This window comes from Epinephelus lanceolatus, chromosome 20, assembly GCF_041903045.1.
Source record: "Epinephelus lanceolatus isolate andai-2023 chromosome 20, ASM4190304v1, whole genome shotgun sequence".
NCBI lineage: Eukaryota > Metazoa > Chordata > Actinopteri > Perciformes > Serranidae > Epinephelus > Epinephelus lanceolatus.
The window spans coordinates 26,237,812-26,258,669 of record NC_135753.1 but is presented as its reverse complement, the minus strand read 5'-3'; the positions used below and the strand labels follow the sequence as shown (position 1 = coordinate 26,258,669).

At 45.0% G+C, this 20,858-nt stretch overlaps 1 protein-coding gene across 3 annotated transcripts in view; it reads left to right on the top strand.

Annotated features, from left to right (window-relative positions):
- Positions 1 to 20,858, top strand: part of zfhx4 (zinc finger homeobox 4) — an 84,412-nt gene that overhangs the window by 22,193 nt on the left and 41,361 nt on the right. For all 3 annotated transcript variants that reach the window (XM_033639043.2, XM_033639040.2, XM_033639041.2), the window contains exons 2-5: positions 2,862 to 5,397; positions 5,925 to 6,137; positions 6,563 to 6,857; positions 8,553 to 9,094. In XM_033639043.2, the coding sequence (XP_033494934.2) occupies positions 2,908 to 5,397; positions 5,925 to 6,137; positions 6,563 to 6,857; positions 8,553 to 9,094 (3,540 nt within the window). In that variant the 5' untranslated portion in view covers positions 2,862 to 2,907. The remainder of the gene's footprint in view (positions 1 to 2,861; positions 5,398 to 5,924; positions 6,138 to 6,562; positions 6,858 to 8,552; positions 9,095 to 20,858) is intronic.

Sequence of the window (20,858 nt, the reverse complement as noted above, 5' to 3'; positions counted from 1 at the left end):
TTTCTCTGCTGCCAGATTCACTTTGTTTTCTTTTCCTGTCACACGGGCAGCACGGCTGTATCTGAAATTGTGAAATTTGTGGTGAAACAGGCCGAGTGTGTGTAGTTGTGTGTGTGTGTGTGTGTGTGTGTGTGTTAATACCGTGCATTCTTGTGGCATGACACATATTTGGCCTGTTTCGACCCCATGCTTGTTTAGAATGCAGAGCTAATTGCTGCTAATTTCTTTGCAATTACAAATGTGAGTGAGCATCTAGACAGGTGTGTTTGTGTTGTTTGTGTATAGAAGATCATAGCTGTTATCTGCAGGATCCGCACCTTGGGCTAAAAATCACGTGGGTTAGAAGAAAAATCAGATTAAGTGTAATGTTTGTTTTGAATCCTCTTAATCTAACGTTCGCTGAGTTTACTGTATCACGGTAGTAAGATGGATGTTGGTATCAGTCACAGAAATGTTCATCTTTTGGCAGACATTTTTGCTCTCCATTAAGATTCTTTTAAACAATGTTTGCTTTACTCCGCCTGACTGTACATACCAATGCTTAGAACTTAATGTACATGCTACACGTCCACCTACATTTTGCCACATCCATGCTCAACAGATAAGCGCTGAAATTCATTTTCTGCTCCTTGTGAATTCTCCTTTAATCTCACGGATAGAGACACAGAAACTGAGTGAGACACAGAGAGAGAAAACATAATTTCTCTCTTTTAATCTATCACTAGTCCCCATGGAATCATCTCTGGGATATGTCAGATTAGACCTGATTATAGCGCGTGCACACACATGCACCCGACAAACACACTCACACACGTTTGATTTCATTCCTCACGCTTTTACTGTCCCTCCCACTGGCTTTGTTTAGCCCTGGATTGTTGCAGATTAATCCTCTAATTGCTTTGTAGCTTTGTTGTGAGAGAGAGGGAGTGTAGGAAAAGAGAGGCAGAATTAAGCAGCAGGTGGATTGGGTTAAAGGTTAACATGGCTCTTTAAAGCTTTCTTTTAATGCCAGCTCATTTACACGCAAGCATCTGAAAGGCGCTGGTACTGTATCAAGTTCTAAAAAAACAAAAAAACTGGCATGCACAACTAGTTCATTTGTTGCATTTAGCTGAGCAAGAAAGCTGTTTCTTTTAAGTAGCAATGAAGCTTCAGTTCTCAAGCTTTTAGTCTGTTTTTCTTTCTCTCCTCTTATGGCTTTGTCTCTGTTGTTTTCCTCTTGTTCTTTTTAGGTGATGGGAAATTATGCCTATGATTACAAAATGAAATGACTGTGGGGTGCTGTGTGTGTTTCTGGGCTTGGGAGGCTTTTTTTGTACATTGTGTGCGTGTGTTTGTGTGCGCCTTTGCCGTTGCATTTGTGGCTTGTTGTGAAAAGCCAAGAGATTGAAGTAGTGAGGGGCTGAGAGATGGGCAGCCGCCCAGGATTGATAACATCTCGCTGGTATTCCAAACATCATTCCTTATGGACGCTCATTCTTTCTCCCTCTTTCCTACTCTCTCTCACGTTTTCCCTTTATAACTCCTATATGAAAAGACATTTGAAATATTCTTTAATTTCCTGATTTATTCCTGCAGCTGCACACTCACGTTGAAAAGTTGCCACAAGCGGTGTTCTACCTCAGTGGCTTTCAAACGTTTTTGAAATGTATGGACTTTGAAATATTTTTTCAGCCCAGTACCCTCTGACCAGCGCAAAACATTTTTGGTGAAGCAAAAAGGTTCAGTGCAGCACTGTGTCAAACCCTTGAATGCTGAATTAAAATGTTTAGAATCAATCGCTTAATTAATGGCATCAGTGATAGTTTTTAAATTAACATTTAAAAAGAATTCCATGTACCCCTCGGGGTTCCCTCATTTGCAACACACTGTTCTTGCTTCCCTCAGCTGCATGACAATATACACTTTCGTAATTTCCTTGTCCACACAGAGTCTAAGTCATACCTTCAGGGCATTAATAGGTTAATAGGTGCAGCCTAATTAGCAACTCCTGACTGGTAAGAACATGCCAAGACTGATTTAGCCAATGACTAAGGACTCTTCTAACTCCAATCCACTCTTCCTCTTAAAGGAAGACACTAACTGTTCTGCGAATAAGGTATTTGATAAACTTTGATAGTTGTTACCTCTGTGTGTTTGGTAATTTGCTCACAACTTTAGGTTATGCAAAGCTAGCTGGTACTAACCTGACACCATAATCTTTTAACACAGCATTAGCACACACAGGACACAAAAGAGGCGAAACTGCTTCTAGCTTCCAGTGTTGCACAGTGGTATGTCGATCAAAGAGTCTATTTACTAGACAATTGGGTTATTCCTATAAACTTCCCTCCTGCCGGCTGGCGTGGGAGCTGCTTCATTCATTTATACCTAATTTCCCCTGTTTCCAAGCTCTGGTCCCTGGGGTCAATAAGAGACGAAACTTTTGTTCAAGAATGTTTTTGTTTTTTTCTGTGGTCATGGCAAGCAATCTCAGTCTGCCAGGTTTAAGACAAAGATGCAAGCGGGAGCAGTTAATATTAGATTTCTCTGCTTTTCAAAAGTTGTCATGGTGTTAGCTCCTTAACACTGGTCTTATGTCTGGAGGGTGGTGGGCTATACAGAGGTAGAATGTCATTTTGTTTTGTGCATGTAAGATGCAACTGTAACTTTTGGTGTGTAGATCAATATTTGTAACATGTTTCTCATCCAAATGAGTCTTAAAACAACGCAGTTAATACAATGTTGATTTTGGGGTGAGAATAAGTTGGAGTTGATTAGAATAATGTTAACAGTGGTTTAGAATTAGCCAACATTATCTCCTGTTAAACACCATCTACTGAATCCTAAGTCCTTTTTAATTCCTGTCTTTCTCAACCCAGGTCCCTGTTAGGCTGGATGAGATGAGATCCCTATGTAGTGGTCGTCATGGCAACTTGTGACTCTCCCCCTATGGTGTCATCACGGCAGCAGGAACATGGTGGCCAGAGGCTGGACGCTGCTGCTGAGGACAACTCCGTCGTCGCCATGGAGACCAGTGTCGCCAATAGCAACAACGCCAACAACAGCCAATCGTCGCCTGCTGCCATTGGAGAGCCAGAGAATGGCCTTGGAGAGCCCGCTGTGAGCCCACTGAGGTCCACTGCTACCCCCACCACTGTCAGTGCAACCACCGACCCTGTAACCGAACAGAGTCGGAGAGAAAGCTTTACTACCGGTAACAAAGGGAGTGTTACCGGGACTTTACCAGGAGGAGGAGGAGCAGCTTTGGGTTCGGACTGTTCTGCCCCTGCCACGTCTCCCGTGGCACCGGCAAAGGAGATCCCCTGCAACGAATGTTCTAGTTCCTTCTCCAGTTTACAAAAATACATGGAGCACCACTGCCCCAATGCCCGTCTGCCTACCACTGGAGGTCACGAGGAGGGTGAGGAGGTTGAAGGGATGGTAGGGGAGGAGAGCGAAGATGAGGGAGAGCGTGAGGTGGGTGTTGCAGAAGTGGGGGAAATGAACAGCGAGATGGAGATGGAAGAGGATAGTGATGTGGAGAACCTGAGTGGCGAGATCATCTACCAGCCCGATGGCTCTGCCTTCATCCTGGAGGACGCCAAAGAGCAGCGTGGCAACCAGGGGGGGCTCTCTGGGCCTCTCCAATTCAGGGGCCTGCTGTCCCCCCAGACCTTCCCCAATGCCCAGGTCAGCAGTGGCCAGAGTGGCCTGAGCCCAGGGGGGGAGCGGTTGGAGCAGCCCGCTGCACCCATGTCCTTCTACCCCCAGATCATCAACACCTTCCACATCGCCTCATCCCTGGGGAATAACTCCCTAGCGTCCGACCACCCCTCCTTCCCAAATACCTCAGCTGGAGGGCTGGCGGGCGTTGGTCCCGTGTTGCACAGTTTCCGTGTCTATGACCTCCGCCACAAGAATGACAAAGACTATCTAAAGGCGGATGGTGCAGCCAAAAACTCCTGTGTGTCCAAAGATGTCCCCAACAATGTGGACTTGTCCAAGTTTGAGGGCTGCGTAGCCGATGGGCGGCGGAAGCCTGTGCTGATGTGTTTCCTGTGCAAGCTGTCTTTTGGCTACAGCCGTTCCTTCGTGACACATGCTGTCCATGACCACCGTATGACCCTGAATGATCAGGAGCAGAAGCTGCTGAGCAACAAGCACGTCTCTGCCATCATCCAGGGCATCGGCAAGGACAAAGAACCTCTTATAAGCTTTCTGGAACCAAAAACCCCCCCCAACTCTGTGCTACCCCACTACCCCACACCTGCCAACTTCCTAGGGCCAGACACGGGGCTCCGCGGCTTGTGGAATGCTTTCCACAGTGGGGAGAATGCCGATTCCCTTCAGGCAGGTTTTGCCTTCCTGAAGGGCAGTGCCAGCAGCTCCTCCAATGACCAAACCCCCAGAACCCAAACCATGCCAAAGGCTGAGACCAACCCAAACCTCGGGGGAGGGGCTGGTGCCCACAGAACCCCCAGCGGGAGTTCTGCTGCTGCTGCCACTGGTGGCAACCTGGAAGGTCGGAACTCTGATAGTGACTGCAAGGGCCACGTTAGGGACACATGCACTTTGCAACCCAATGGGCCGGACCTGAGCCAGTACCCGCATGTCAAGCGGGAGCCCGGTGCAGTTGGTGGAGAAAGTCCAGAGCAGGATGAGGATGCTTACTCCAATGGTGGTGGAGTAGAAATGGAGGCTGATGAGGAGGAGGAACAGGCCATGACCATGGCAATGACAGGCCAGCGGGCCGACAGCACCAGTAGCAAAGATTTCCCTCTCTTAAACCAAAGTATTTCCCCCCTTTCCAACAGTGTGCTAAAGTTTAACAGTGACAGCAAAGGCCCTGAATCCACCTCCTCTTCCTCCCTGCCTGTGTGTGAGAAGCTGGAGATGGAGAAGAGCCGCCTGTCCACTGCCCTGGCAGCTGCCAGAGAGCGGGAGAGCAGCAATGACTCAACCAGCGAAGCCCTGGCAGGACGGGATGGGTCGTCGCCATCCTCCCACCCCCTTGACATGATGATGTTGCGCAGAGATGATGAGAGTCCTGGACCTCTGCATCAACACGCAGGAAATCCCAGTACACCTGGAACTCCAGGGACACCTGGTACCCCTGGTCCAGGTGAAGGGTCTCCAGGTAGTGGGGTGGAGTGCCCCAAGTGCGACACGGTCTTGGGATCCTCGCGGTCTCTGGGAGGGCATATGACGATGATGCATTCGCGTAACTCCTGTAAGACGCTGAAGTGTCCCAAGTGTAACTGGCACTACAAGTACCAGCAGACGCTGGACGCTCACATGAAGGAGAAACATCCGGAGTCTGGTGGATCATGTGTGTACTGCCGCACAGGACAGCCTCACCCTCGTTTAGCCAGAGGCGAAAGCTATACCTGTGGATACAAGCCTTTCCGCTGTGAGGTCTGTCCATCTAATTTTTCATCTCTGTGGACTCTATGGTTTTACTTCTGTCTTTTTTGTCTTTATAAAATTTCAGAATCATGACATTGTCCTTATTTTTAACCATTTTAGTTGGGTTTTTATTTGATAAGCCAACTTTTATCCTCGATTTAACCAAAACCTAATCAACTAATTGGTGGACATCAGCTAATAGAAAGAGTATATCATAATTTTGGCAATACAGTTAAAGCAATTTGCTTTTGAAGACACCTTTGAGGCATGGGTATCTGACCAGTTATAGCGACCTACGAGGAGGATATCTTTAGTCAAATGAAGAGTCAGTATCAGAAGAGAGGAAGGAGGGAGTTAAATGTGTTTGTCTCTTTCTTTTTCTTCAACAACATCTATTACAGCTATAAAGGTTAAAGTAATTATCTCAAAAGAAATCAGAGTTTTCATGCAAAATCATTCATCAGATATCAGCTAGTATTTATGATAAATGCACATTGTGTACATCATGCATCACTGTATAAATTCTTCCCTTCTAGGTATGCAACTACTCAACCACCACCAAAGGCAACCTAAGCATCCACATGCAGTCGGACAAGCATCTAAACAACGTACAAACACTCCAGAACGGTGGCAGTGAGGCACAATATAACCACAACCACGCCAACCCTGTGCCCAGTGCCAGCCTCGGTGGAGGCTGCGGTGCACCCTCGCCATCCAAGCCCAAACAGAAGCCCACTTGGCGCTGTGAGGTAATGAAACAACAGTGTCATTGTAGTGCTGTGGTAGCTACATACCAATTTGCTTGTTTCGATGTCTAAACAATGAGCCAGTTATTTCCCTCTGCGTCACTATGTCTATTATTTTTCTTGGCCACATCATCTGACCTCTGGACATTATAAAACAGAGTTTCTCATACATTTTAGAAACCATAGAGAATTCGTCATCATTACCAGAAGTCTTTTATCTATTCAGTGGATGGGGTATGACGACAGTTGTTTCAGTTGTTCTAAGTGCCCCTTTTAAACATTATATAAATGGTTATAATAAATTGACCATTAATGAAAATTAATCCCAATGATTTTTAAAAATTAAAACAATGCTTTGATGATGATAATTAAATAAGCAGAGTCAGATGTCTTAAATAATTCTATTCATCCCGTCTTCCCTCCAACAGGTGTGTGACTATGAGACCAACGTGGCACGGAACTTGCGAATCCATATGACCAGCGAGAAGCACATGCACAACATGATGCTGCTGCAGCAGAACATGAAGCAGATCCAACACAGCCTCCATCTGGGCCTGGCCCCGGCTGAGGCAGAGCTTTACCAGTACTACCTGGCTCAGAACATGGGCTTGGCAGGTGTAAAACTGGAGAGCCCGGCTGGCAGCAGCGGCCCAGACGCTCAGATGATGATCAACCCGTTCCAGCTAGATCCTGCAACGGCGGCTGCTCTCGGGTCTGGTCTAGGTGAGCGATACTAGTCAATTAAAATGCAAAGAAAGTTTTGTTGAGGGTGTGACACAGTGTTTTCCTTTTTTAATATATTTGCCCTCAAGCTTGTTTTTATCGGTTTCTTTGTCTCATCTTTCACTTGGTCAGTTTTATGTGTTTTGTGTCGTATATCTGATGCCATCTGGGTATTGTTTTTATCTCTGTGCCTTTCCTTTGTTGCTCTTCATTTTTCTTCCTGCCCTCTCACCTACTCTTTTTCTGCTCCCATCCCTTTTTTACCTTGCCCCCCCTTTGCCGCACCCTCTTCTCTTTCTCTTCCCCTCTTATCTCCGCTCTCATATTGTCCCTCTGTCATTGTCTCCTTTCTTTGACCCCTCTCGCTGATTAAAAAATGATTATGAGACGCCACATGAGAATTATTCTTAATCTTTCATTTGTAATTTTCTTAAGTCAGCTTAATCCCCCCCCCCCATACACACCCCACCCCACCTTCGCTCACCCTGGAGAGAACTCACACACATGTACACACACGCACACACACATACACACTCTCACACAGCAGGAAGCGGATTCCCGTAGGAGTGAGAGAGATTTAACAATGACCCTGCAGTGTTACACACCCACTCCCTCCTCTAGTGTGGAGGTCACAGCCCAGCCAGCAGATGTACTCTCAGTGAATTACACTGATAACACACAGCTCCCCATAGTGAGCGCAGCTGTACATAGGCTTAGATGGTGGTAGAATATTTATGTATTCAAATACTGGCGCAAAAATGCACACATGGGCGCAGGATGAATATATGTGTGCATGCAAATTTAGATATACACACTCTTAATATCTGCTCACTTTTGCGTCGTCATTCAGCTGAAAGTGTGACACACAAACTCATATTTAGTCATCGACTAATTGAGGGAATTATACTTAATCTGTAAAAAAAAAAAAAAATCAGATTCAGATGATGTGTAATTGTTAAATCCTCTGCACTCCAAACACAGTGTTGTGATATTATCTGAAAAAAAAGGACATGATTAGTTTTGGTAACATGCATAGAGAGACAATGAAGGGATCAAATGAAAGAGTTAATTACATTTCTATGAATGGCAGATCTTTTCTTTTTTTTTTGTCCCAGGGTGGGCGGGAAGAAGAAAGAAAAAAACTTGTATAATGCATTGATCAGCTTTTCAAATCTGTGCCTGGATGTGAGAAAAGCCTGCAGCCCTAAAACCGTTGTCCCAGCATTGCTGAGAGCAGTAATTAAAGCTACCTGATGAGCGAGTTAGCAAGTTGAAAAGGATGATTGTAATTGATCCTGATTCAATCCTATTAGGGTTTTTTATAGACAAGACTTTGTAAGGAGCCCTAGTCCTCTGCGAGGCTTTATTTTATCAAATCCTTTTGTGTGAGAGAGGCCTGCATGGAGGACTCACTTTTCTCTCCACGCTTAATTTCATTAAAAGAGCCTTTTCTCTTTCTCTCTATCCGTTATCCCTCCGTATGCATGCCAGCCTTTCATTTTTACCCGAGCTTTGTTTTCCTGCTCTTTGTTTTTATGTACCATTCGTCCTTCTGTGCACACTGCCTGCCTTCTATCTGACATGTTATGCTCCTGTGCTTCCATGTATGTAATCCTGATGAAAGCTCTGCCTTTAAACACCGTTCTGTCTTTCTTTTTGCCGTCTAACCTGCTTTCTCGCTCATTTTCTCCGCAGTGAATAGTGACCTCTCAGCGGAGTTGCGTCTTGCCAGTGGTCAACTGATGGCAGACGACCTATCTCTGGTGTCCTCGGGTGGAATGGGTGGCATGTCCTCATCAGACCCCTCTCTCTCCTCCCTGTCGCCACCTATCAACGACCCCTCGCTGCGCCTCTACCAGTGCGCTGTGTGCAACTGCTACTCCACGGACAGCCTGGAGGCTCTCAACGCCCACGTCAATGCCGAGCGCTCTTTGCCCGAAGAGGAGTGGCGCTGTGTGGTTGGCGATGTCTACCAGTGCAAGCTTTGCAGCTACAACACGCAGCTTAAGGCCAACTTTCAGCTGCACTGCAAGACGGACAAGCACATGCAGAAGCACCAGCTGGTGGCCCACATCAAGGAGGGAGGCAAGGCCAACCAGTGGAGATTAAAGTGTGTGGCCATTGGCAACCCTGTGCACCTCAAGTGCAACGCCTGTGACTACTACAGCAACAGCGTGGATAAACTGAGACTACACGCCACCAACCAGAGGCATGAGGCCGCCATCCGCCTCTACAAGGTAAAAACACATTATGATTCTTGCAGGACCCTGATTACACTGAATAACATACAGCTCAATACAGCTGTAATGGCATTCCTGCTGGTATACATCTGAGGGGAACACGACTCATTTTAAGATCACATTGAGATAAAGCACACATGTTTGTGTTTATAAAGAATTTGCCCCCTCTCTTAACTGCAGTGTCACATGGATATAAAGTTCCCATGAGAATGGAATGACCGAGATAGAAAAGGTCACTGTCAGAGCGCCCAGGATGATTTCCTTCGGATATGGGTATATGTCCTGCTTCTTATGACCAGCTGGCACTACTGTCACTGTTAATTACACACAAGTCACGTACTGTCAGCGGGTTTCACATGTTTTAAAGTTTTGATTATCTTCAGCTGTCTTTTCAGCTTGTTTTTTTCCCCCCACGCAGCTGTAAATAATTCTGGAATAATTCAAGAATTTGTTTTCATGATTAGGCTTCAGAGACATTTTAACAAGTTAGCTTTGAACAGTGACACAGTGAAAGTAAACCACACTCTAAACTTTGGTATGTGATCCCTACATGATGCACAGATACAAGAACTTAAAGGGACAGTTCATCCAAAAACCTTACGTGTAGTGCTGTTTATCAATCTAGATGGTTTTGGTGTGAGTTGCTAAGTGTTGGAGATATCAGCTGTAGAGATGTCTGCCTTCTCTCCAGTGTAATGGGACTAGATGGCACTCAGCTTGTGGTGCTCAAAGTGCCAAAAAAATACATCACTTAACAGCAATGTCTCTTCCCAGAACTCATGACCCGGTTACTGTTGTGAGCAGTTTCATGTAGGAACTATTTTCTTTCTACTGAACTACACCCACCAACCATATCATAGCGCTGAAGGAAGAGTGCATCTACTGCTAGCACCACTGAGCTAGCTCACGTTACAGCTCAGCCAAGGAGGACACCATTATTCTTTATGTCTTGCGCCATCACAAGCAAGAGCCTCTCACCCATGAGTAGATGCACGCTTTCTTTGGTAGAAAGAAAATGGTTCCTACATGAAACAAGGTCTGTTGATTACCTGTAGTCACCGGGTCATGATTTCTGGAAAGAGACATTGCTGTTGAGTATATCAAATGTATTTTTTTGGCACTCTGAGCACCACAAGCTGAGAGTATCTAGTTCCAGTATATTCAAGAGAAAGGAGACGATATCTCTAACACTCGGCAGCTCACACCAAAACAATCTAAATTAATAAATAGCACCACAGGTAAGAGAAAAAATATATATATTATTGGTTTTGGGGTGAACTGTCCCTTTAAAGAAACAAACATTGCATTGATTTTTTTATTTTAAAAAATGGCTTAATCGTTTTTTTAATGAAAGAACACATATGTATTAGTCTACAATAACCACACAGAACCACACAGTTTGTTTACATGATCATTTATGTGCACATCCACGCGGCTTTCCTCCAGACAAACACTCTCTGTTCTTCAGGTCAGTAGGGAAACCTTTCTTTTGCCTTGGGATTACTTGGTCGTGACTTGTCACAGGTTTACCACACCAGTTGCCCATCAGAGTGCTGAACTCGCACATAAGTCACTTACTTAACTAATTAAACCCTTTGCTCTCCGAGCAATAAACAGTTCCTGCGAAGAAAATTCCAACACAACCAATATTTGGCGTCTTTTCTCCTCTGCAGTATATTTAAGGTGATTTAGTTTTGTCAGACGTCTCCTTCAGCTTAATAGGATGCTGTTACATTTCCAAGGCCTTGACCTACAGGACAGGATCAAGTGCATTACATTAATGAGGGTTTCTTTACTACTGTACACAACATTTGGCAGTGGGAGGTGTTTGTGTGTTTATGCGTGTGTGTGTTTGTATGTTGTGCCTTAAATGTAGAGACAGCAGTAGTAAGGATATAAAAATCGGGTTCTGTTGATGTTGTTAAAGTAGAATATACAGCTAAATTTTGTACTTATGTACCCACTTTTGTATTTTAAAAAGAAGACCCTGTCATGATTATTTACTCTTATTTTCAAAGTGTGATTTTTATTCTTTAAATTTGAAACTAGAAGCAGGAAACTCAGATGAAGCAGAATTAACACAACAAAGATTAATATTTAAATCTGCAACATCACATTTATAAAAGCAGTCTTATTCAGTGACCCACCGAACTTTGGATCATGTTTTGTGAGAGGGGTTTCTGTGTTGCACTGTAGCGGCATTTAGTCAGAAATCTGTGTCCGATTCTTACTTACAGTTCCCAGGCTTGAGTGGATTAAGCACATTTGGCATTCTTAGGGTTATTTAAAACAGTTGTAGTTGACTTAAACAGGATGTACGTATTGACACGGGATTGGCCGGCAGTCTGGCAGAGGCTGAACTTGGCATGGGATGAGTTGGAGATGTCTGTCCTCGGGGGTTGTGTAGTAATTGCATTGAAATATTTTAAATTTATACATTCCTAAGAAAAGTGCTGCCTGCACAGTGGCCTACATACAATATCGCTAACCTATAGGATCAGCTTGATTAGCCCACACTAATCAGGATCTCCTTACTGCCAGAGGAAGACTTAGGCAGAGGTGTGTGCATGTGTGCTTACATTTTAGAGTGTTGAGACACTTTTAGGTTGATTTAAAATGAGGCAATAGCCAGATAGTAGGTTACCTAGGCTACACCGAACACAGGCAGCTATGTAATCATGCAAAGAAAGCTATTTATATCAGTTGTGATTAAATGTACAAACCCAAGAAGCACAATCATCAGTACAGAAATAAAACGAAGAGGTTTGCCTGAACATTTTCCCTAATTTAGTTCTTGTGTTGCTTTCCAAGAACCTTACGCGAAGCAGGGGTGTATCCTTTTAGGCGCACACAAACAGCAGTTTAGCCGAGGCAGGCGAGGGTCATCCCGATGCCCCCTGTGTGCACCCATACACCCCTGTACCTCATCTACCCACCCACCTACCCCACAGGCCTCAACAAATCTGTTCCACAGATGACGCTTTTAATGCCTCTGGCAGAAATCCCACTATTTTACCCTCGGACATGTGGTAGTAAAGCAGAGAGAGGGGGAGAGGAGGCATAGAGCAGAAGCGGAGCAAAAGGCAGAGGGAAAAAAATCATTTCTTTATTTGACCAGAAAAACACCTCTCCTTTTATGTATTGGCAGAGGTGAAAAGCACATGGGGATGGAGGTAGCTTGGCCGGGCGCATAAAAGATCCGAGTGTTGACGACTTTACCATCTGGTTTTTTGGAAACACAGAATATCTTTATGGCATGGGAAACCATTTGAAGATACAAACAAAAAGCATATTCAGGAGATTTTATGGCTGCTTTGTAGCAGCAATGGAGTACTTCTGAGGGGAATTGGGAGTTTAAAAGTGTTCTTTTTTTTCCCAGACTTTGAAACTGCAAGAGGGAAATGACATTAGCAGCACATGGACATCAAGTCATCTGGTGTCCAGGGCACAGCAGGTGGCGCAGGAAGTCATAGGCCTTATATGGGGAAAGCGGAGGTCTACGCCTCGCTGCGTATTGGAGAGGAAGTGTGGGGAATATGATTGGTTGCTGTTTGTTTTTAATGAGAATAATACCACACAGGGTGTTTTTTCTACGTAATCTGTCGTGATAGAGAATTTAGTTGGAAATTCAAAGTGTGCACAGAGCCTCACTTCAGTGTTATCACAGCTGTTTGGTGCAAATCTTTATTCCCTAAATGACAAAATGGAAGATGTTTTAACGTAGCGTTTGTATGCTAGCAGCCTGTGAGGTAATCTCCGCATTAAACGGTGCCGTAGCATAGCGTGTCCATAGCTGGCCCGGCTCGTGTTTGCATTAGCGTTGAATATGATGATGTATGGCTTCGTTATGATTTTTAATAACAAACACTGGCCTTAATACACATGGAGACAGGAGTAAATCTGTCAGTGCCATTCACAAGTGCTGCAGGGCTAAGTAGGGGGTTTAGCTGGTAGTGAGCGTGTGTGTGTGTGTGTGTGTGTGTGTGTGTGTGTGCGTGTGTGTGTCCACAGAGCTTTGAGGTTTAGATCTGGGCTGTGCTTGCCCCTGGGTCATTAGGAGTTGAGAATGTTCATGGTCAGTGTGGCATGGTCAAGGACCACACACACATGTACGCACACACATACACTCTGTGTCTCACAGGCCGTGGCACCTGTTTCTCAGATGGCTGTCCGAATAAATCTTAAACTGTCCTCAGCCACCACCACCATCTCCACCACCCCACCCCTGTCTGTCTGTCTGTCCAGCTTTCCGTCATAACTCAAGCGGAAATGGACGTCCGGGGTCCACTGCACATTTCCATATCTCTGTTTTTCTTTTCATTATTTCTTTTTCCTTTTCTTCCCTCACGCTCTCCTTTGAACTCAGAATCTCAGGCTTATAAAACACTCAACTTTTTATGATAGAGCGGGAGGAGAGAGGACGTTAAGATAGGGCGCTTTGTTAGCGGGACGTACAGAGAATGAGAACAGAGATAGAAGGTGTCTCTTTCTGACGCCGTCTTGCACTCTTTCGCTCCCTTTCGTCGTGCCCACTCTCTTTGTTTTGTCTCTGACTCTCTCTTTCTCATATTCTCTCTCTTTCTATCTCTCCCCTGGGGAGACGCAGATAGGCCATCTCATTACCCATGATCCTCTTGGCAACACCATGGCCGGGAAACGAGGGGTGGGGGGAATTAAACGAGGGGAGTGATGGGAGGAGGGAGGGAGGGAGGGAGGGATGGAAAGAAGAAGAAGAGGAATGGAGGCTGGATTTGTAGATGCATCAAAAGAGGAGTCTCCCCTTTTCTCATTTTCATCATCTCCTTTGTATTTTTCCTCTGTTATTTTTATTTTTTTTGCTTTTTTCTCATCAACCACTGGAGTTTTTTTCTTTCAGTCTCCCAACTCTGCCCCCCCTCCCTCACATTTTATTCTCCGCCATCTCCCTCAGATGGAGATGGCTGTGCTTATGCATCTGTGATATTAAGTCTACCACTGTGCCTTGGCTATTAGCAAGGGTCAACCCTGCCCACTCTCATTTGAAAATCAAATGGCCCTATATATATGCAGCCCAAATTATTGGACTGTCATTTGGACTTGTGTGATGGGGAAATGGACAGGAGATTGACTCCCATAGATTTGCATAAAAAGCCATTGTGCCGGTCCCTGGAATAGAAAAAGAGACTGGATCTATTTCAAATGCATGGCACCATTTATGACACACACACACACACGCTCTCAAATAAATGCATATGTGCATACAGAGGTATGGTATTACATACATTCATAGAGACACGCTCACACATACAGTAACCACATACACGCTCACATACAATTGCAGTCTTATCAAGTTACCATTTTTCCACTTGAGCCCGTGTCCGCTTGTTCCAGACACAGGCTCTTGATCACTGCGTCCTTGTCTCGCACTCGCAGACAGACCTAAAGAGTTTCTCTTCAAAAAGGAATGTTTGCAGACACTTCACACTATGCTACTTGACTGCAAGATATAGATTTTCATGTTCTGTCATGGAGACTGATGGTGCAGTCTGCCGCCGAGAGTTCAGCGCTGTAAACCTGAGCAGATGAATTCACGTCAGTGTTTTTGCCAGAGAGGTTGTCTGTCTGTCTGTCTCTCTCTCTCTTTTCATTTTTCATTTCTACAAGTTGTTATTTTCCTCCCTCTCTCTCTTTCTCTCTCCCTCTCTCTCTCTGTCTGTCTCTCTCTGCGAGGCAAAGAGACGCTGGTTAGTAGATTATTCAAATCGTCTCCTCTTTCACCTGCGTGGAGATTACAATGGAAATCTTTCAGAGGTCCGGGGGTGGTGAAGTGGGGGATGGAGGGTGGCGGCTAATTAAAGCATAAAAGCAGGTGTGTGCATGTGTGTGTGTTTGTGTGTGTGTACACTGTTGCTTTGTGTGTTTGACAGAAAGGTTTGAATGGATGGACTTCCCCTCCCTCCCCCTTCTTCCTAATAATCCTCATAGATATTAATAAGAGTTTCGCCCATTCTCCCTCCAACGCCTTAACCAGATGGTCGGCAAAGCATTAGTGTGTGTGTGTGCGTGTGTGTGTGTGTGTGCAATATCCAGCTTTGGTCCACCTCCTGATTGACACTCATACGTAATGTTTAATTACCCCAGCCAGCTTCCCTCTCCTCTCTCCACCTCTCAACCCTCCTGTGATTTCGTCAAAACCTGCACACTGCGATGGTGGGACCTAGCAAGGTGTGTTTCTGTGTGTGTGTGTGTGTGTGTGTGTAAGACAAAGACAGGGCTGGTTTTCTCATATTAATAGCCAGATGTGATCCTCTTCATAATCATCCCCACTCCTCTCTGAGCTGTGGGTCATCTGGGCCGGGCCAGGGCCAAGCCGTTTGTCCATGTGCAGGGGACTGTGAAGCAGATCGGGGCTGACAGGTATGGGAACGATACAGAGAAGAAGAAGGGGGGTTATGGAGTGTGTGTGTGTGTGTGTGTGTGTGTTTGAGGAGGGGGGGGTTTAGTAGTACTCGGAGTCTTCCAGACCACCAGAAGGAAGGGAACATCGCTGGGATGCAGGAACAAAGGAGCTAGCAGGAGTTTGTCTTTTTTTTTTTTTTTTTTGTCTTTTTTTCCCCCCTTAGCTCATCTGAACCCTCCCACCCTCGCTATTTCCCCAACACCCACCCAAATACACATTTTCCCCCCTCCTCCATCCATCCTTGCACCCCCTACTCCCACACTTGTCTTCCTCCTCCTTCCTTTTTTTTTCCATCCTTAGCTCCTCCCTATCCCTTCTTTTCTCTTGGGTCTTGATCATCCTGTTGGGACAAAGATAACAAGAGGGTGTTTTTTAAAAAAGAAAGGAATAATCAAAGAGGGCGCATGATCTCAAATATGATCTCCCGGGGCACGTTGCCTTCACTTTTGATTCCTTGATTTGATCAGAGCCGCTTCAGACAGATCACATGGCAGGAAGATCAGCTAAATATTTTTGTGTAAGTTCATTAGCGTAACTTTTGAAATAAACTGACATTAAAACGCCTAATTTGTATGAAAGTTGTCTTAGAAATCGTCTCTTTGTACTTTATGTGTCAATTAGGGACAAGTAGGTGCTCTATTCTTAAAATAGTCTGAAACGTTACGTCAGCTCTGGAATTGTATTTAGATAGAACAATCACGCTTTTCCCCTCTCATGAAGCTATCAGGATATTGATATGGACAAAGTTGAACTGAAATACTCCTCAACGCCCCTCCAAATCAATAATCAATCGATTGGAGGTAATTGTGCCTCCCTTGGAACGGTCCCAAGTCTCTCTCCCTCTCTGTCGCTTTCTCTCGCCTCCTCACACTCTCTCTGTCATTATCAGCATGTGGCCCAGTATTCGGCATTTCAGCATTCCAGCTGTAATTGATTTTAACCATTAGGTGCTCAGTGAATAGATAAGTAGTGGGAGATATTCGATTATACGGTGAAAGAGAGAGAGACGAGGATGAAAAGAGGGAGAGAGAGGGAGAAGGATTGAGGGATGTTGTCGGCAGGGCCGGAGAAAGAGGAACTGACCTGTCCTGCTGTCTATCTGTCTCTACCACTGGTCTTCCATCCTTGCAGCAGCACAATACAGCTGACCTCCTGTGAGTTCAAGCAGCTTAGTTTCTGCGAGGTAATCCCTAATGCTTTGAAATAGACCTGATAGAAAGCCCACTTACTTGTTCAGGATTAATGTGGGTTGGTTGGGGGGGTTGAGGAGGAGGGGTCCTTAGTTTTCGGCACATTTAGTTAAATTAACCCATTGGAATTATCATATTTACCTCTTGATTGTGGAGTTGCTCGTGCAGGGATCGGGAGTGGACTGTCTTTAAAAGCATGTCAACAGCAAACAGATGGGAGACTTGCATTTAACATGCATCCATAATATCAGCCGCATGCGTTAATACGCCGCCCTCCGCTATTGTTTATGTTTAGATTTACTATGCTGGTGGCCAGAGCGCTATTATTCCTTTCAGTGGTTGCCCATCCCCTACAGAGGCCATTTTGAATCTGAGTGCAGCTGAGGGTGGTATTGCTTTCCCACTGTTTTCTGAAGATATAAGTCTGATTTTTTTTTTTTTTTTCACTCTGTCCTTTCTCCTCTTTTCCTCGTTCTGGCAGGAGTGTAGGTTAGGACTAGGGGTAGGGGCGGATGGGGAGGGTGGTGGGGGAACAAAGGCAAACATTTGAGTAATCTTCAAAGAGCCCATTGGTATGTTGAGTGGACGCTGGTATGCGGACTGCGGCTGAGGCTTTTTCAGGGGAAAACAATATCCTTCCTTTAGACGGCCGGGGCCTGGGCAAACACTACCAGCCAGGCGACTCTGCCCAGTGCTGCCACCACTATCAGCTTACCCCCCCCGGCTCATGCAGAAAATGGTAGGGTCCTCTGTGTTGCCGGAACAGCACAGAGCTCATCATTACAGGGTTGTGGGGGTAGACAGAACATCGCGGGGTGTCGAAACGTTCAGCTGACTGCGCAACTGTCAGAGAGATTGTTACCTCCCTGAGATGCAGTGAGTTTTTAAATGTTTGAGTTTTGATACAGAGAGGTAAAGCAGACAAAAAGAATAAGGCGTGCGCTGCAATTGGCTGCCTTCTGTAAAGAAAGTAGGGAGGGATCAAGTGTGCCATCTTGTAGGTCAGCTGCAAGGCATTTGATTTTCTGTGGCAATATGCAAAACGGAGCTGCTGAAGAGGTGCTTTCATTGTGCGCTCTTTGGCAGAGGTACCACTCCAACGTGCACACACACTTACACACAGCTCATCCACACAACAAGTTGCATTGTTTCCAAGGAATAAGGCCTGAATTTTACCTTTTGTTCTATGATGAGTGTTGAAATCTTCGGAGAAGAAGTGGATTCTGTAACATTATAAATAGTATTTTGCAGTATTTAAAGTTAGGTATAGGTTAAGCAGGTCATGTGTGATCTGCTTATCAAAAAAGTAGCATGCTCGAGCACTCATTTGATAAAAACAGCTCTTTAAAGAAAGAAGCAGACAGTCTACCATTTTGTGACAGTTCCAAAATGAACTCCCTTTGTCCAGTAATCACTAGCCATTTTCTCACGAGGATCCACCCCAGGGATAATTTCTCCCATTTCTCTGTCATTAGCAGGGTCTGGTATTAGGCTTGTGTTTTGTTCCCTGTACCTTTTGTTTTGTGCTAAGTGAAACCATGCGACAGGGTAGGGGCTAACTGGAAAACAATACTCCCCTTCACAGGCCCAGGAATGTGTAATTAGTGATTTGAACCCAACTACGCTCGTCTAGATTCTTCCCTATCATTCTCTCCCTCTCCCTCTGTCTCTTGGTCTTTTGTTCTCTCTGTTATAGATTCTCACTCTCTTCGCCTCTCAATCTATCGGTTAGTTTCTCTCACTGTATGTTTCTGTCATTCCTTTTGTCTAACTCTCTCTAATAGACATTTTTCAGCAAGTCTCCATTACAAACGGAGCGAAGAAAAACAAACTTGGCAAAAATCGCTGCTCCTCTCGGCACCAAAATTATTTTTCCTTCTCTTCCCTTTCAGTTTTAGTTAAATATAACAACATCAGTGTAGTACAAACCTCTTTGATGGTACCAGCCAATACGCTGAAGCCCCAGATTTTTCAACCCCTTTATTTTTGTTTTTCTCCCCATCTTTCATAGATCCTGTCAATTAGGCCTTGCCTTGATTTCCCAAAAGCATCACTGCATGTTGGGAAAAAATGGAAAATGATGAACCCTACCCAAAAGCATGTTAGCATTTCAGCAATATCCCTCCCCTTGCACAGCACTGGAAAAAAGATAATCCCACAAGCATGTTAGCATTTCAATGATCTTGATCTCAGCATTTTATGATCTCTGTCCCATTGTGAGTTGATGGAAAAGATAATCTTCGCTGCAATATGGTTTAGGGAAATGGGGAGGTCTGGTCAGTCTCACCTGGCTGCGATGGAGACAAGCGGGGGCTTTTAGACCCTAATGGGCTAAGGTCAGGATGGCTAATAGGGAGTAAGTGGCTGAGCCATGCTGTCTAAATCTAATGCTAATGTAAATACTGATCCATTTTCAAGGGGTGGGTGGAGGTGAGCTGGCTTTCAAGACACCTAACACACATACATGCACCGATGAGTAAGTAAGATTTGTCCTGGTGTCTCTGCCTCCAGGAGTCTGTTATTCGACTGCTGGGTCAGTATCATAAAACATGTGGCAACTGTGCTTAGAGATGCAAAAATACTTTTTGTCCTTCACATTCATTGACTAAGATCTGACGACATGGATCATGTTGTGAATCAGCAGGATTGTTTTTTCCTTGTTCCTTTGCTTGGGTGTGTGTAACTTATGTTAGTGTGTGTCTGGGTGAAAACGAGAGTCAGAGATAGAGTCAGAAAGGATTTTTCCAAGAGAGAGGCCAGAGGTCAGGAAGCTGTGAACTACAGATTGACCTTTGCCCCATACGTCAGACACACTTACGTCACTGCTACAAGTGTGTGTGTGTGAGTGACTGCGTGTCCATGTGTGGGAGTCAGAAAAATGGAAGGCAAGACTGTTAGCTGGACTTTAGAGTTATATTATTTTCCAAGCTCTCACAAAGCCCTATGACTACTGCTTCCTCATTTTTTTCTGCTGACAAACAGCAAAGAATAAAGGAGGAAGAAGAAATGGAGTGAAAAAAAGAGGGAAAGAACAAGTCGAAGGCAGAGAGAGAGAATGGAAGAGAGAGCGATGACAGAGAGTGGAGAAGAGCGGCTAACACGGAAGGCTAGCTTTCCGCCGCTCCTCTGTGATAATTCATTTATTTGGTTTGCCGGCCATTATGCGATGGATGCTTATTATTATTGGGTGACCTAAGCTAAGCTCACCCACAGGCCCTGCACCTCATGGACAGGCCCCAGAGCTGCGATCACATGTGACTGCCAGCAGAGAGAGCCGACAGAAACAAGAGAGGCAATTTAGCTCTGGGAAATATTTTTCTTTGCATTTATGAAAGTCGGAGCCTTGGTGGTAAAGAGGGGCCATCAGGAAAGAAAGGAAGGTCGGGGATTTTTTTTTTTTTTTGCTGAGATTGTTTTGTTTCTCCAGTATCTTTAGATCACACACAGTGGCCTTGTAGGAGAGAAAGAGAGAGGCAAGAGATGTGCGTTGTGTCTGTATATGTGTGCATATGCAATGTGCACTCAGCACTTTTTGTCTGTGGCTTCTATTTGCATATTTGTTTTTGTGCGTGTGCAGCACTGAATCTGTCTCTCTGTACACTATATTTGCTGCTCTCTTTATCCGTGGAAGCGAGGTGGCACATACCTGGGCCCCCAGCATCTCTTTTTCAGCAGTGCAGTCTGCCAGAGAATCCATTGGCAGTGATCTTGCGTTACATCTATGTCTTGGGGGCTGAGCGGCGGTTAGCAGTAACATGTGTTAGGGAGGTGGTAGCACTGATGGAATTCTACACTTGGCAGCCTTCCAGGCAGCGCTGGTATGTGTTTAAAATACTTTCAAGGAACAAAACACGCTTTTGTTGTTTGCTGGGCCAAGTGGGGCTGTTTTTGTCTCAGATGGCCCCCGGGGGCCCAGGGGATAGCACCGGAAGCTGGTGACGTTCCAAAAAGAAGGTATACCCGACAACAAGCTCCCTGCTTCCCCTAAAAAAAAAAAAAAAAAAAAATTAAAAAAAAAAACACTTATAAAAGGAGATAAAGAGGTTTTTATTTTCACAGTGTGTGGGGCGCACATTTGCATGCAGGCACATATTCTCAGCGGACACAAATAGGAAAACAGGATGTGTATACT